The following is a 16,160-nucleotide window of genomic DNA, read 5'->3' as shown; positions in this document are numbered from 1 at the left end:
ACATCTTGGACCTACTGATAACAAACAGACCCGAACTTTTCGACTCTGTAAGCCCAGAACAGGGAATCAGTGATCATAAGCTCGTTGCAGCATCCCTGAATATGGAAGTAAATAGGAATATAAAAAAAGGGAGGAAGGTGTATCTGTTTAGCAAGAATAATAGGAGGCAGATTTCAGACTACCTAACAGATCAAAACGAAAATTTCTGTTCCGACACTGATAATGTTGAGTGTTTATGGAAAAAGTTCAAGGCAATCGTAAAATGCGATTTAGACAGGTAAGTGCCGAGTAAAACTGTGAGGGACGGGAAAAACCCACCGTGGTTCAACAACAAAATTAGGAAACTACTGCGAAAGCGGAGAGAGCTTCACTGCAAGTTTAAACGAAGCCAAAACCTCTCGGACAAACAGAAGCTAAACGATGTCAAAGTTAGCGTAAGGAGGACTATGCGTGAAGCGTTCAGTGAATTCGAAAGTAAAATTCTATGTACTGACTTGACAGAAAATCCTAGGAAGTTCTGGTCTTACATTGAATCAGTAAGTGGATCGAAACAGCATATCCAGGGACTCTGGGATGATGGTGGCATTGAAACAGAAGATGACATTGTAAAGCTGAAATACTAAACATCTTTTTCCAGAGCTGTTTCACAGAGAAAGACCGCACTGCAGTTCCTTCTCTAAATCCTTGCACAAACGAAAAAAATGGCTGACATTGAAATAAGTGTCCAAGGAATAGAAAAGCAACTGAAATCACTCAACGGAGGAAAGTCCACTGGACCTGACGGGATACCAGTTCGATTCTACACAGAGTACGCGAAAGAACTTGCCTCCTTTCTAACAGCCTTGTACCATAAGTCTCTATGGGAACGGAAGGTTCCAAATGATTGGAAAAGAGCACAGGTAGTCCCAGTTTTCAAGAAGGATCGTCAAGCAGATACGCAAAACTATAGGCCTATATCTTTGACATCGATCTGTTGTAGAATTTTAGAACATGTTTTTTGCTCGTGTATCATGTCATTTCTGGAAACCCAGAATCTACTCTGTAGGAATCAACATGGATTCCGGAAACAGTGATCATGTGAGACCCAACTTGCTTTATTTGTTCATGAGACACAGAAAATATTAGATGCAGGTTCCCAGGTAGATGCCATTTTCCTTGACTTCCGGAAGGTGTTCGATGCAGTTCCGCACTGTCGCCTGATAAATAAAGTAAGAGCCTACGGAATATCAGACCAGCTGTGTGGCTGAATTGAAGAGTTTTTAGCAAACAGAACACAGCATGTTGTTTTCAATGGAGAGACGTCTACAGACATTAAAGTAACCTCTGGTGTACCACAGGGGAGTGTTATGGGACCATTGCTTTTCACAATATATGTAAATGACCTAGTAGATAGTGTTGGAAGTTCCATGCGGCTTTTCGCGGATGATGCTGTAGTATAAAGAGAAGTTGCAGCATTAGAAAATTGCAGCGAAATGCAAGATGATCTGCAGCAGATAGGCACTTGGTGCAGGGAGTGGCAACTGACCCTTAATGTAGACAAATGTAATGTATTGTGAATATATAGAAAGAAGGATCCTTTATTGTAGGATTATGATTGGTAGTAGTTACTTCTGTAAAATATCTGGGAGTATGCATATGGAATGATTTGAAGTGGAATGATCATATAAAATTAATTGTTAGTAAGGCGGGTTTCAGGTTGAGATTCATTGGGAGAGTTCTTAGAAAATTTAGTCCATCAACAAAGGAGGTGGCTTACAAAACACTCGTTCTGTCTATACTTGAGTATTGCTCATCGATCCGTACCAGGTCGGGTTGACAGAGGAGATTGAGAAGATCCAAAGAAGAGCGGCGCGTTTCGTCACAGGGTTATTTGGTAAGCGTGATAGCGTTACAGAGATGGATAACAAACTCAAGTGGCAGACTCTTCAAGAGAGGCGCTCTGAATCGCGGTTTAGCTTGGTGTAGGGGTTTCGAGAGGGTGCGTTTCTGGATGAGGTATCTAATGTATTGCTTCCCCCTACTTATACCTCCCGAGGAGATCATGAATGTAAAATTAGAGAGATCCGAGCGTGCACGGAGGCTTTCCAGCAGTCATTCTCCCGCGAGCCATACGTGAGTGGAACAGGAAAGGGAGGTAATGACAGTGGCACGTAAAGTACCCTCCGCCACACACCGTTGGGTGGCTTGTGGAGTATAAATGTAGATGTAGATGAAGAATTTCAGCTTGACTGCTGTGCCACTGACCACCTCGTTGCAGTAAATTTAAGTTATTTGTATACATGTAAAAAAGAGACATTTAAGAATCATATTTTGCAAGGGTTGATACACATAATTAATGGGCACTTCATCTAATGATTTCTGATTCTCTACCCTTGTTTCCTGTCATTTTCAATGTGTTAAAACACTGTTTTCTTTGTTAATGGAAGATCTGATTTTTTTTTTTTTTTTATTTTGTCACAAAAAAATTGGTTGTGTTAGTGTGATTGTCTGCTATTTATTTGTTGTGTGCTTCATATGTTATGTTTTGTGTGTTAACTTGAAGGATGGTCCACAAAGTTCAAAGCTTCACTGCCGTTCTCTCTCTCTCTCTCTCTCTCTCTCTCTCTCTCTCTCTCTCTCTCTCTCTCTCTCTGTCTGTGTGTGTGTGTGTGTGTGTGTGTGTGTGTGTGTGTGTGTGTGTGTGTGTGTGTGTGTTTTGAGGGGGGGTATTTATAATATTCTTCTGTTGTGGCAGATAATGTTGTTCTATTGAAGGCTGATATGTATTCATTTAGTACATTTTTCCTTGGGCTATTGATTTTAGAATACAGCAGTTATCTTCCAGTATTAATTTTTGTTGCAAGCTATTACTAGTTTTAAAAATTTTCGTATCAATTTCCGTATCTGTTCAGTGTTGTTTCTGATCAACAAAACTGTATACAAAAGTTGAGTGTTACTTTTCTAATGCTCTGTGTATCTGGTTCTTTAGTTCCTACAAGTTTGGTCTACAGATAGTCAATAATTGCAAGTTTACAGCTGGCTAACACGTTAGTTATGTATGCTAGGTTCTGTTGTGTTTCCTACTGTGTGTGTGTTTCTGTTGTATGCCATTTGTTGCTTATTTTCTCAGAACTCAGTGGAGTTCTTTAGGCTTCAGTTTGCAATGTGCGTATGCTGTTCATAGTAAATTGAGCTAAATGGTAGGTTGTTGCATGGATAATGATGATGACCACAGGGCTAGGGGTTATTTAGTTCATGAATTTTAGGTAATAATTTAAGAGACGGAGCCTTGGGAATGTTTTGTTTCATTTTTTTAAATCTCTGCAGCTGTGAAAATATATCTGCTTTTGTTGACTTTGTTAAGGTCATTTCCGTATAAATTGCTACACACAGTTAAGTCGCATCTTAAGTTCTTGCAGTTTTCACAGAAGAGTTTAAACAATAACTCTTTTCATACTCCACACACTTTACATGTGAGTGGAACACTACAACCACCGTAATATATGGTACTCTGTGCCAAGTACCCTCTGCCTTGCTCTTCAGTGTTTTTTTTTTTTTTTCCCCCCAAATGTTGGGGCTTAGGTAATTACTTTCAGTACAGGGATCAAGGAAGTTATGTGTACCCCTGTTGACTCTGTACAGCTGGGGAATTAAAATAGTTAATTTATTGGTATCCTTGCCTTGATGTTGAAAAGAGTAGCCAGTTTTGTATTTTTTTTTGTTTCTGTACATCATTTCATTTGTGAAGTCATAGTGTGGGTACACATTTTATACTAATCAGGAGCAATTAATGGTGTGGTTTACAAATGTTCAGACAGGGAAAACTCTGTCAGAAATGATTAGCGCATTTTGAGGTAGTGTTGCCAAGGCCACTAGTGCTACCTAGTATGGAAAGGAGTGAGAACTTGGCAGCCAGAAAAATTTTGGCAGAGAAATGGCAGCTGGCCACAGCTCACTATGGCATACTAATTGAGGGACATTAAATCATGTAATCCTCCGCCATGATTTAAATTTACATTCCAGTTCAAATTAATTACACACTTATCATGATTAGTGGAGGTTTGTTTGAATGATAGAAAGGAACTGCAGAGCAAACTTGCCCAAAACTACAAGAAGCTGTAAGATGGTAGAAAGTGTAGCTCACTACTTGCCATATAGAGGAGGCATTGATTCACAGACGGGCACAATGAAGAAAAATACGTGAAATATTTTACCTTTCAAATTCTTTTTTCAGAAGCAGAAAACTCTCACATTTACAAACAACTGTATCACACAAGCATAACTCTTACACACAAGGCCACTGTGTCTAGGTGCTAAGACCAGACACTGTAGTGCCTTTAGACTGTGTGTGTGTGTGTGTGTGTGTGTATGTGTGTGTGTGTGTGTGTGTGTGTGTGTGTGTGTGTGTATAAAGGTTTTCTGAAGGACTTTGGCCAATCTACCCTTTCCATGTTGTTGTTCCAGCCTAGATTTCCGATTTTTTGACTTAATAAGACAGCAGACACATTTAAAATTGAAACAGATTGTGTTAACAATGTACATACAGAAAGAAACCAAATTAATAGATTGTTCACTGTCATATTTGAATATGTGGGTGTAATATATATTCTGTGCGGTGAGAGACAAAAAATACTTTGTCACGAGCTTCTCCCACACCAGTGGCCCCAGTAGTTCGTTATACTGCCAGCAATGGGACATGTGCCATTAGACTAAGATTCTGTTTCTTACTCTTTCATAAAACAATGTATGCTGTACACTGTTGTTTGGCTTCATGTAATTTCTGCTGTGCCATTTGCAGTAAACACAGCAGTGGTAATACATGCTCTAACAGTAAAATGTATTTAAATATTTAATGTTTCTTTCAAAATACATGCAATACAGATGTGACAGATTGATGTTATTAGGTGGTGTGCCAAATTGTACACCACCATTATTGCAGAGTGCTGATTACCATTGTCATTTGAGTAAGTGTGTCTTCTGGACAGAATTCCTGAATCTTAAAGATGTCAGCTTACCAATAGGATCATACTGGCTCAGGAACCTGCTGTTAAATCATGTTGTTTTCATCCACTTTGAAGACTTGTCAGACCTCTTCGTATGCTTTTCTCAAATTGTTGTCTTCTCACATGGCTGCTTTATTTTGTTTTCCCGTGTCTTAAGAATCTTGCATTGGATTCCTTATATATGGTGTTACCGTGTTAGTATCTGTGTAAACAGATTCCGAAGGATGTAAGTTGCAGTATTTATTTGGAGATGAAAAGGCATGCACAGGATAGAGTAGCATCAAATCGGTCTTTGGACTGAAGACCTCAGCAACAACAAACTGTGGACTTGCCTGTTTTGGACCCTCATACAAATATAATTGTTCACTTGCCTATTGAGATTTAAAGGATACATAATACCAATTTTGAACTACTACTACCCGGGCAGAATAAAACAAATTGCACTTTGATAGTGGCATTACATTTTCTGTGCTTTGCTGATGTGACTGAAAATACTTTCCATTAAAATGAACCAATTACTAACCACTAAAGGTAAAAACTCCATCTGAACAGGCCTTGGAAGGCCCAGTGGTACTGATGGACTACAGTGTCAACCTCAGCTGTTAGGCATCGCTGTATGGAGGGGCATGTGGTCAGCAAGCCACTTTCCCGACTGTTACTTCTCAATCGAGTGGCTCCTGAATGGCTTCACAAGGACTGAGTGCACCCCACTTGCCAACAGGGGTTGGTAGACCCAGTCAATCATCAATCCAAGTGCTTGTCAAACTCAACAGGTTTAACTTCACTGATCTGATTGGACTGGAGTTACCATTATGGCATGGCTGTTGGCATTAACCAGTAAATGGTCTGTCAGTTTTTGTAGTCTTTGCCCACCGACCAGTAAAAGGTAAGGCATTTCCTTTACAATTGGTTAATGGCTCCACATTGCTCTTGGTAATGTAGAATAAAATATTCCTACATATCTATATGATTGGATATCAGGTACATCCCTAATTGTCCCACATAGCCAAATAAGAGACTACTGCATGATAGGTAGCATAAGGCTATAGGTAGAGAAAGGCTGAATGAAACACATTTGGCTTTCATGAGAGCACTGCATGAAGCCTTCGGTGACGACTGTAGTAGAATATGGTCAAATGATCTTTCACAAAGCCAAAGTAAGTATATACAGAGCACCTTCAAGAAACTTCGGTCCTTCATGAGAAATTCTGGAAGCTTGGTTGTCCCATCTCACAGTGAAAAACAAAGAAATAGTCGTTGCTGGTGATTCAAATGTGGGTTTATTGAAAAGCTCCGTCAGTGAAACATTACTGCAATCAGAATCGCTATCATTAAATTTAATACCTACCATGAATTTTGCAACTAGGGTATGTAATTATTCTGAGATTGTCATTGATAATATCTTTGTAGACAAATATTGGGGAAAAAAGCCATATCACAAAACAAATAGTAAGTGGACTATTGATCATGACATGTAGCATCTTATAGTAAATGTTGAAACTTGTTGGATATAAAATCTATTAAATCTGAGTATAGGATTTTAGGAGGTTGCTCAAAGACATGAACTGGATAGATGTCTCTGGATAGATGTCTCTTCAGACTCAAATGGAAAATACAAAACATCCATTAATAAAGTTACTTCCTCATTTGAAAATTGTTTTCCCCTGAAGGTAACTGAAACCTAACAGAAGTCTAAAAATAAACCACAAGGTATAAAGGTATCATGTGGACAAAAAACAAAAGTGTATATACTATCTAGGAACAGCTCTGATGTTAGCATTACAAAGAATACTGCAATATATTGAAGCAAGTAAACCAGAAACATAAGCAGTTTTGTTATGAGAAAAAGATAATTTCTTCAGCAACAAAATAAAGACTATATGGGATATAGCGAAGACAGGCAGCAGGAAGCCAGAAAGGAAAAGGAACAGATAGCTCTAAAATAAATGAGACATTGGTAACAAGTATATGTAGTGTTACAAACCTCTTAAAACAGGTGTTCCGTTTCTGTTACTGACAGTTTGGGGTCATCAGGTTCAGTAAACAGTGCTGTGGGATATCTGAGACCAGTCTCTATGAATAACTTCAATAAAATGGAAATGGCTACTCCAAAAGAAGTAGCACCCATTATAAAATCCTTAAAAATCAGAAACTTCTAGTGGTTATGGTAACACATCAACGAAGTTCTTCAAAGGGTGTTCACTTCAGTTGAGTTATTTGTACAATCCTCTCTTATCAGTAGAATATTTCCAGACTGGCTAAAATATGCTGAAAGTAAGTCCTTTGACAGGAAGGGAGATAGAAAGATACAGACAACCTATCATCCAATTTCATTTTTTCCGGGATTTTCAAAATATTTGAAAAGGTTGTTTTCAAGTGTCCTGTTAAGCAGCTGACTGCAAAGAATTTAGTTTTCAAGTCACAGTTTGGGTTCCTTAAGGGTTCCAAATAGAGAAGGCCCACCAAAAAAATCATAAAACAAGAAAGTAGTATGCTAGTAGAAGCAGCAAACACAAATTAAATTGCAGCCTATTTTAAACAGCACACAAATGCTGTAGAAATAATTGACGAAATAGTCGCACTCATCAAACAGTGCGACAGCAAACCCACCATTACTGCAGGCGATCTCAACTGCAGAATAGACACAGAAAACTATAAAACAAAACTAGTTGTTGAAAGCCTAGAAGAAGGTGGTTTCACCCTACTTAACGATAGACAGATACCTACATACATATGCCACAATGGGAAAAGCACCATTGATATCGCATTAACAAGAGGAGAAATAGAAGGAAGTATTCAACCAATATGGCATGACTCCATTACTCCTGTACGAAAACACATTCCAATGAAGATAAAAAATAAATATCGTCACGTCACCGCCAGCAAGAAAGACCCACCAAATCGCACAAAGAAAAATTGATATAGAAAAATTAACAAACCAGCAAGAACAATCAACATAAATAGAAACTTTCATAGAGGAAGGAGACCTTGAAAAAGCAACAGACCAAATAGAAGACCTCCTAAAAAATTCAGTGATACAAACAATCCCCAAAACAAGGAAGGCAAAAAGATGGTTCGATGCTGAATGCTACAGCAAAAGGAACACTGTTCTAAGAATGCTCCACAGACTAAAAAGAAACCAGCATGATGAGGAAACATACAAACTGTACACAGAAGAGAGGAGAATCTACAAAAACTAATAGAAGAGAAGAAAAAAGAATACATAGAAAGAGAGGCAAAAAGAGAAGCGGATGAAGCAGAGAAAGACCCATACATAGCAGCAAGACCAAGAAAAATGGTTCATACACCAAATATAGACCTGAAGGAATGGGAAGACCACTTCAGTAAGTAAATGAACAAACGAGGAATCAAAACACCCCCAAAGAAAGAGAAACAACATCAAACTAAGGAAAAAGACAATATATGGGAGCCTCTAAATGAAGAAGATGTGAAAGAAGTAATAAAAGCACTGAAGAACAAGAAAGCAGGAGGACCCGATAATATACATAATGAACATATAAAAGATGCAAAAGAGGCCCTCCAACACATATGGACCAAACTATTTAACAAATGCCTGGAGCTTGGAAGAATTCAGACACAATGGAGACACTCGACAATAAAAGTTCTCTACAAAGGTAGAGGAGACCCAGTGGACCCAAACAAGTAGAGAGGCATAGCCCTGGAAAATACTCAATTCAAGATATTTTCAAAGATAACACAAAAAATCTAAGCCTCTGTGGACAGTCATCTCCCAGAATGACAAATGGGTTTCAGATCTGGAAGATCAACACTTACGGCAGTCAGGCTTCTTCTAAACATCATCGACGAAGCGCTACAAAAGAAGCAAATGTTCTACACAGTGTTCATATACTTTACCAAAGCCTTTGACCTATTGGAAAGAGATCTCATAGTCCAAAAACTGGAAAACACAATGGGAGAAGATAGCGTATGGGCAAGAATCAAGTCAATCCTCAAATACAACTTAATCATAATATCAGACAACCTCTCTTTTTCGAACCCCATTCTGCAATTGAACGGAGTCTTACAGGGTGACCCAATGAGCCCTTTGCTGTACATTCTTGCCACTGAAGAAGTACTCCGAATTGGAGAAAATGAAGAAGATGTGTATGTATATGCATACGCTGACGACATAGCAGTAGGTTCAACAGATATACAGAAGCTGCAGAGAATCATTGAGAAAATAGACAGATGGTGCAGTGAACACAAACTACACATAAACATAACAAAGGCAGAAATGGTAATTTTCAGAATAGGGGGCAAAACACCCAGGAATGCGGAAATCAGCATCAGAGGACAAAAAATAAAAATCTCATCAGACTTAAATACCTAGGAGTGACATTGCAACCAACAGCCAAATGATTCACAAAAAATACAACAGAACGTGCAGCCCAAGCATTAATAGCAATACAGGACATCAAAAACATCCGCCTACTCAGTCTAGAAACAGCCATGAAATTATTCAACACAAAAATCTTGCCAATCCTGTCCTACGGGATGGAGGTTATATGGGACCACCTGACAGAAAAAAATCTAGAAACACTAGAAAAGGTAAAATCGACCTATCTAAAAAGAGCACTAGGTCTCTCAAAGACGACAAGATCTAGACTAATGTACCTGCTAGCGAGAGAGACATTCCTAATTGAAGACATCAGACTTCGATATATGATGCCACACACCAGGGCTTCCAGAAAGCAACTGAAGATCATGGAGGACAAACGAGAAAAAATATGGCCGGTGTTCTATAGCACCGAAGCAATGACGAATCACTCATGGACAGCACCAAACTTCGAACAGCGACATGTCGTAACTAGACTTTCTATTCACGGCTTTCATCATGTAATCTGCAAAATGTGGAGAGGCAAGGCATGGCTCTTGCATCACCTGCGCATTCATCCCTTTTGGTGTGTGACTGTTGCACAAAAAATGAAATCTCTCCAGACCACGCCGCTGTGGACTTTATTTTATTTTCAAATTTGAAAACCCTGTTGAAAGAACGAAGATATGCAACGATAGACAAGATAAAAGAAAATCCACATACGGTGCTCCTTGTGATGCCGCAAGAGGTGTACCAAGACTGCTTCTGCCGGTGGAAATGGAGCTGGCACCGGGGTATCAATTGTTGAGGAGAGTCTTTCAAAGGAGGCCATGCACAATAAGTAAAAGGTAAGTATAGAAGGGGGGGGGGGGGGGGGAATTGTGGACAAAGTTCCGGAATTTTTTGAACAGAGCTTGTATGAAGCTCAGTCTGAAAGAAGCTGCATAAACGTTTTCTGATTTTAAAAAGATTCTAAATTGGTGCAAAGATTGGCAACTTGCTTTAAATGTTCAAAAATGTAAAATTTTGCACTTTACAGAAAGAAAAAAAATCATAGTAACGTATGACTGTAATATTACTGAGTCACTGCTGGGATCAGCCAACTCAAATACCTCGATGTAACACTTTGTAGGGATATGAAATGGAATGATCACATGAGCCTAATCATGGTTAAAGTACGAGGTAGACTTCAGTTTATTGTTAGAGTACTGAGAAAATCTGAGAAAATGCTGTCTGCAAATGAGATAGCTTACAAATCGCTCGGGTGACCTATTTTGTAATATCAGTCAAGTGTGTGAGACCTGGGACCTGTACCAAATAGTACTAACATAAGATATTGACCATGTGCGGAGGAGAGCAGTGTGAATGATCACAGGTTTGTTTGACCCGTAGGAGTGTCTCACAGAGATACTGAAGAAATTGAAGTGGCAGAGACTCCTGGAGATAAATTATCCTGAGAAAGCCTACTTACGAAATTTCAAGAAGCGTCTTGAAATGATGATTCTAGGAATATACTAAGATCCCTGCTTATCACTCGCATAAGGATCATAAGGACAACATCAGATTAATTACAGTACACACAGGTATTTAAACAGTCATTCTTCCCAAACTCAATATACGAATGGAATGGGAGGAAACCCCAATAACTGGTACAATGGCATATACCTTTTGCAATGTGCTTCACAGTGGTTTGCAGAATATAGATTTAGATGTAGATAAACATTAGATGGCTGTCAACAGGTGTGTTAGTACTAAGTTACTTTCAAACAGTGCAGCACCAAATCTTCTCATTGCTGTGGAAATTTTGATCTTTCATTTGGCAGAGTATTAGAATTTGAAGTAATTCATACGTGCTTTAGATATGTAAACTGATTTTTTTTGTGTTGCTGTAGTTTTGAAGAAGTGTTTCACTTGTCATTCTTGACGCTGTTACTTTTGAATATGTGTTTTGTTTTTAATATGGAGGAATGGATTCTTATTAAGTCAGTTTCTCTTTCAGGTTTTACAACAATAATTCCTCCTTTGTACATGGCGGTCTAGATGCACCCAATAGAGAAACGACACCTGTGATTGGACAAAAGCAGATCCATCAAAAAATTCAACAGCTTAATTTTCATGACTGTCATGCTAAGATAAGTCAAGTTGATTCTCAGGCAACACTTGGAGATGGTGTTGTTGTCCAGGTATTTACAGCATTGGATGTGTACAATTACTTTGTCAGCATTTATTTAGTAATCCTCTTTTTGTACATGTAATTTTGACTTTTTGAACTCGATAAGCAAAAGCAGAATGTGCGGTAAATCAGTACTGTCTGACTCTTTCCACTTACTGGTAAATTGAGTACTTTATTCTAATTTTACTCCAGTAAAGTGTCAGATTTTTGCCATATGGAAATAATACACTATATATTTTAGTTTTCAATTCGTGCACGATTTATATTGAGACTACGAAGTAGTGCCATCACCTACTAAATGTGCCTCAAAAATAGTGCCGTAAGTAACAAGAGCATGCAACAGAATGGGATGACTCCATAAGCAAATCAGCCAGTGTGTTCCGTGCCACTACCCACCACCCCTCCCCCCTGCGCACACGCACACGCACATATACATTCTATCCACAGCAGTGTAGATAACTTTGGATGAATACTAGCAGTGTTTACTGCACTCTCGTTTTGGGGAATGTTTACTGACTGCTATCACGTGACGCGGTGACTAGGTGCAGTCTTGTACAACTTCAGAGTTGCTCATGTTAATATCTCACAATGCAGGCACACAAGGTGATAATGGAAAATTCAAATGCTGCTTGCCATCTTCTTGGTGGTAAGAAGGAGAAAGTCACTGTACTCATTGAAAAGCTGATAGTTTGCAAACAAAATAATGAAGTTGTATTGGTCTGGAAATTGCAACAGAAAGGACAATGCTGAGTGGACTGGGATTGAAGTTTGTGTCAAAGAAGCAGTAGCAAAGTGCAACAAATATATAGATATAGATAAATGTGTTATGCAGCAGTTTCTCTGATGCTATGGACAATTAGTAGTAGTATCAACTTTTCAAAAACTTACAGCCTTTATTGCTTGAAGGGTAACAAGAAAATCCAAAAATAAAGGTTATTCACAAATTAACTTTACAACTTGACTTTTAATATCTTTAAAATTGTACTAGATTTTAACAAATGGTTTTCAACATGCGAAAAGGAAACACACAAAGCTTTGTTTTACTCTCTGTGTATGGTTCAAGATGTCCACAGTGACATGTTCATATGTATTGTGATTGCAAGCCTTGAAGTCCTGTAGGTCTCTAACCTTGGTTTGGTACACCAAATCCTTTACAAAACAATTCCCCTTCGGTGGCTAGAATAGACCCATGGTTCTTTCTTGTTCATCATAAGAGGCTACTATAAGAGTCTTCTTTATTGCATAGAGTTTTTAACCTTGGTCTTGTGACCGGTCTTTGGAATTTTGAAGGCTTTTACTCCTTTCACGTTTTTAACACTTCTCCCTCACATTTTTTGGCTTTTTAAATTCTTGTCCCCTTTTTGAGTTTGACCTCCGCTTTCCAAATTTTACTGAAGTGCGGGCCGTTTGGAGAAGAATGCCGTACTGTGGTGGATTACCTCTCCGCTGTATGCTGTTATTTTTTGCACTTTCCAATCAAGTAGAGCAGACACTGGAGCTTCTATCGTAGCCTTCGATGGCAATGTTTTACGTGGGAAGGTAAAGGTCATGATTTATAGGTGAGATGTCAGGTGTTACTTTCATCCTCCAATGAGATGTTTTAAGTGTCAAAGTTTCGCGCACATGTCCTCCTGCTGTTCTAATGAGGTTATATGTAGGGCAAAAAATGTGGATGAGCATCCCATGACGGCAGTCCTTGTGACCAACCGCCACAGTGTTCAACTGTCCGGAACCACACCCTCCTTGTTTACCGCAATGCTCGATGTTCGAGAAGGAGAAGGAAATTCAAGAGTATAAAATGCTTGACTGCCTGTCTTACCAAGGTGCAAGGAAAAAGTCTTTCAGATTTCATTTGACTAATGTGGCCTTGAATTTTGCAGCTGTTGTGTCACAGTCCACACAATGACAAGGTCTCGCACGAAAACTCCTGGCCTTTGTCATATTCCAGGGCTTGCCCCACAGTTGGGGGAGGGAATGTCAGCTCCTTCATACCCTACACCTATAGTACTGGTGGTTGCCACACCATTGGTGCGGCCAGAGATGTCCAGTCATTCTCTGGCGTCAGGGTGAGGACACCTGTCAGGGTGGCCGCCTTCTCAAGACAAGGACCAACAGCCACAGGCTGCAGGCTGCAGAAAAGTATGGCGCTCTTCTCTCTCGGAAGAAAAAATGGGAAATCTTCACAGAAATCGAAGTCACAGAAGGATAAGAAGGCTAAGCAGAAAGGTAAGCTACTTTCTTAGGCTTTGGATGTTCCGCTCCTCAGCCCTGCAGTGGTCTAGCCTGTGCACTTGGATGATGGATCCCACAATCAGGTCAACCACGACCTGGTAACAAAGTAATCACACCCATCTTTTCCATTCTCCACTTTCTCAGACCTGACTCCAGTATTCCTTCACTGGAACTGTAATGGTTACTTTGCCATCTGACCGAACTCTGTCATTTAATGGCAAAATGGCTATTTACTCGGCAATTGGCATAGCCCATCAGCAAACACCATTTAGGGCAATACACCTCCCTGCTCAGATAAACTACCAACCATACTGTAACAATCACACAAATGTCTTGAGGGCATCTGGTGGGGTTTTTGTACCCTCATACGCTCTGATATTTTCAGTGAGCATGTGCCCCTTACCACTGCAGTAGAAGCTGTGGCCATTACATGTCTACCTGTCAGTTTGGATGACAATATGCAGTGTTTATCTACCCCCAGACGGATCTTTCCATTATCGTGAGCTGTTCGAAAGAGTGTCACAGCTCCCCGCTCCTTCCTCTTATAGGGGGACTTGAATGCTCATTATCTTTTGTGGGGCAGCGACATTAAATTTCAGAGGCCAGGTACTAGAACACATTCTTTCAGAATTGGATGTCTGCCTGTTTAGCACTGGAGATCCAACCCATTTCAATGTGGCCCACGGAATGTTTATAGCTACTGATCTTGCAGTTTGCTGCCAGAGTATCTTGCCCTTTGATTTAGTTGCTCATCCCTGCCAATCTTTGCGACAGTGACCATTTTCCTATCATTCTTTCCCTTTCCACTCACAACAATCTAGAACTTACGCAGCCAGTCGTGACAGATATCGACAAATTAGTACGGGGTACTATTGACAGTATTACACATGCTGAGCAGCTACTCTTCAGACTCATCCTGATGACTGCCACTGCCATGGTGGTCTGAAGGCATAGCCACAGCTGTAAGGAAGCACTGCAGGGTGCTTGTGTGGTACAAGTGCCATCCCTCTATGGAGCTTTCAAGAGAATAGCTTTCAAGAGACTCCGAGCAAAAGCGCAGTTTTTGATAAAGAAAAGGAAGCAGGAGTGTTGGGAGCAATATATGTCAACTATGCGATCTCACACCCCATCATCTCGAGCATGGGCTAAACTCTGCCGCATTTACGGCCATCCACCACCCACAATGGTTCCTGGCATCCTTGTCAATGTTAAAATCTGCACTTACCCCGTGATACTTGGCGAATGTTTCACAACACACTTCAGTGAAGTGTCCACTCATAGTAATTATCATCCTCGTTTCCTGACCCAGAAATGCTGTATTGAGTCCCGCCTGCCATCTTTCAATGCACATGGCTCTCTTATCATATAACATCCCTTTTACAGACTTTGCAGCGCTTTTGGCACTGCGTCGCAACCAAATGCTCAAACATCTTTGTGCCGACAAAATGAAACATATTCTCGGGCTTTTTAACCACATTTGGTGGGAGGAAGTATTTCCCTGTCAATAGTGAGAAAATATTATTTTTCTGCCCTGAAACCTGGAAAGGACCTACATATTTTAACTAACTGCAGGAAAATCTCACTGACGAATGGGCTGTGTAAGCTATTCGAACGAATGGTCAACTGCTGTCTCTTTTTGTGCCTTGAAGCTGGAGGGCGTATATCACAATTCCTAAGCAGCTTTTGGGCTTTCTGGTCCATGATAAATCACCTGGTTCATTTGGAATCCGCAGTGTGTAGTGCTTTTGCGCATCGCCAATATCTGAGTGTTATGTTCTTTGATGTACAGAAGGCATAAAATACCACCTAGCAGGTCATACACTATCTACACTGCATGAGTGAGGTTTCTGGGGCAGTTTAACCATTTTTATCCAGACTTTTCTATTTTCTTCTTTTCTTTTCTTCTTCACCCCCCCCCCCCCCCCCCCCCTGTCAGGATAGATTTGACTCTCAGCAACCAATATGTACAGGAAACTGGAGTCCCTCAGGGATTGGTTTTGAGCGTAACACTGTTTGCAGTTGCCCCATCAATGTTATTGCAAATGCAGTTGATCCCACAGTCTCTATTGCTATATGCGGATGATCTTCGCCTGTACTACGCATCTGCATCGCTGCATGCTGCTGAGCGCCAACTTCTGAGGACTGCCACATGTCCACTGGCTCAAGGCAACTTGCATGAAGAAGCTGAATGCCCTCTGTTTCCGTAGTCACTCCTCGTGGGGCATGAACCCCACATAGTTCTTCTGGGATTTTACAAAGCGCTGATATTATCTTGCTTGGACTACGGATGTGTTGCCTATGGGTCAGTAGCACTGTCTGTACTGAGCCTGCTGGACCCAGTTCACGACACTTGCATGTGGTTGGCAACGGGGGCCTTCCGTAAAAGCACTGTTGACAGCCTCCTGGTGGAAACTAGTATCACCACCACTGCGTGGTT

General features: G+C 40.2%; 1 protein-coding gene across 2 annotated transcripts in view; it reads left to right on the top strand.

Annotated features, from left to right (window-relative positions):
* LOC126475272 (ras GTPase-activating protein-binding protein 1) overlaps positions 1–16,160 on the top strand; it is a 128,509-nt gene that overhangs the window by 17,012 nt on the left and 95,337 nt on the right. For both annotated transcript variants that reach the window (XM_050103013.1, XM_050103002.1), the window contains exon 3: positions 11,318–11,501. In XM_050103013.1, coding sequence (XP_049958970.1) covers positions 11,318–11,501 — 184 coding nt within the window. The remainder of the gene's footprint in view (positions 1–11,317; positions 11,502–16,160) is intronic.

This window comes from Schistocerca serialis, chromosome 1, assembly GCF_023864345.2.
Source record: "Schistocerca serialis cubense isolate TAMUIC-IGC-003099 chromosome 1, iqSchSeri2.2, whole genome shotgun sequence".
Taxonomy (NCBI): Eukaryota; Metazoa; Arthropoda; class Insecta; order Orthoptera; family Acrididae; genus Schistocerca; species Schistocerca serialis.
The sequence above is the reverse complement of the archived record's forward strand: the minus strand, read 5'-3'. Positions and strand labels throughout refer to the sequence as shown.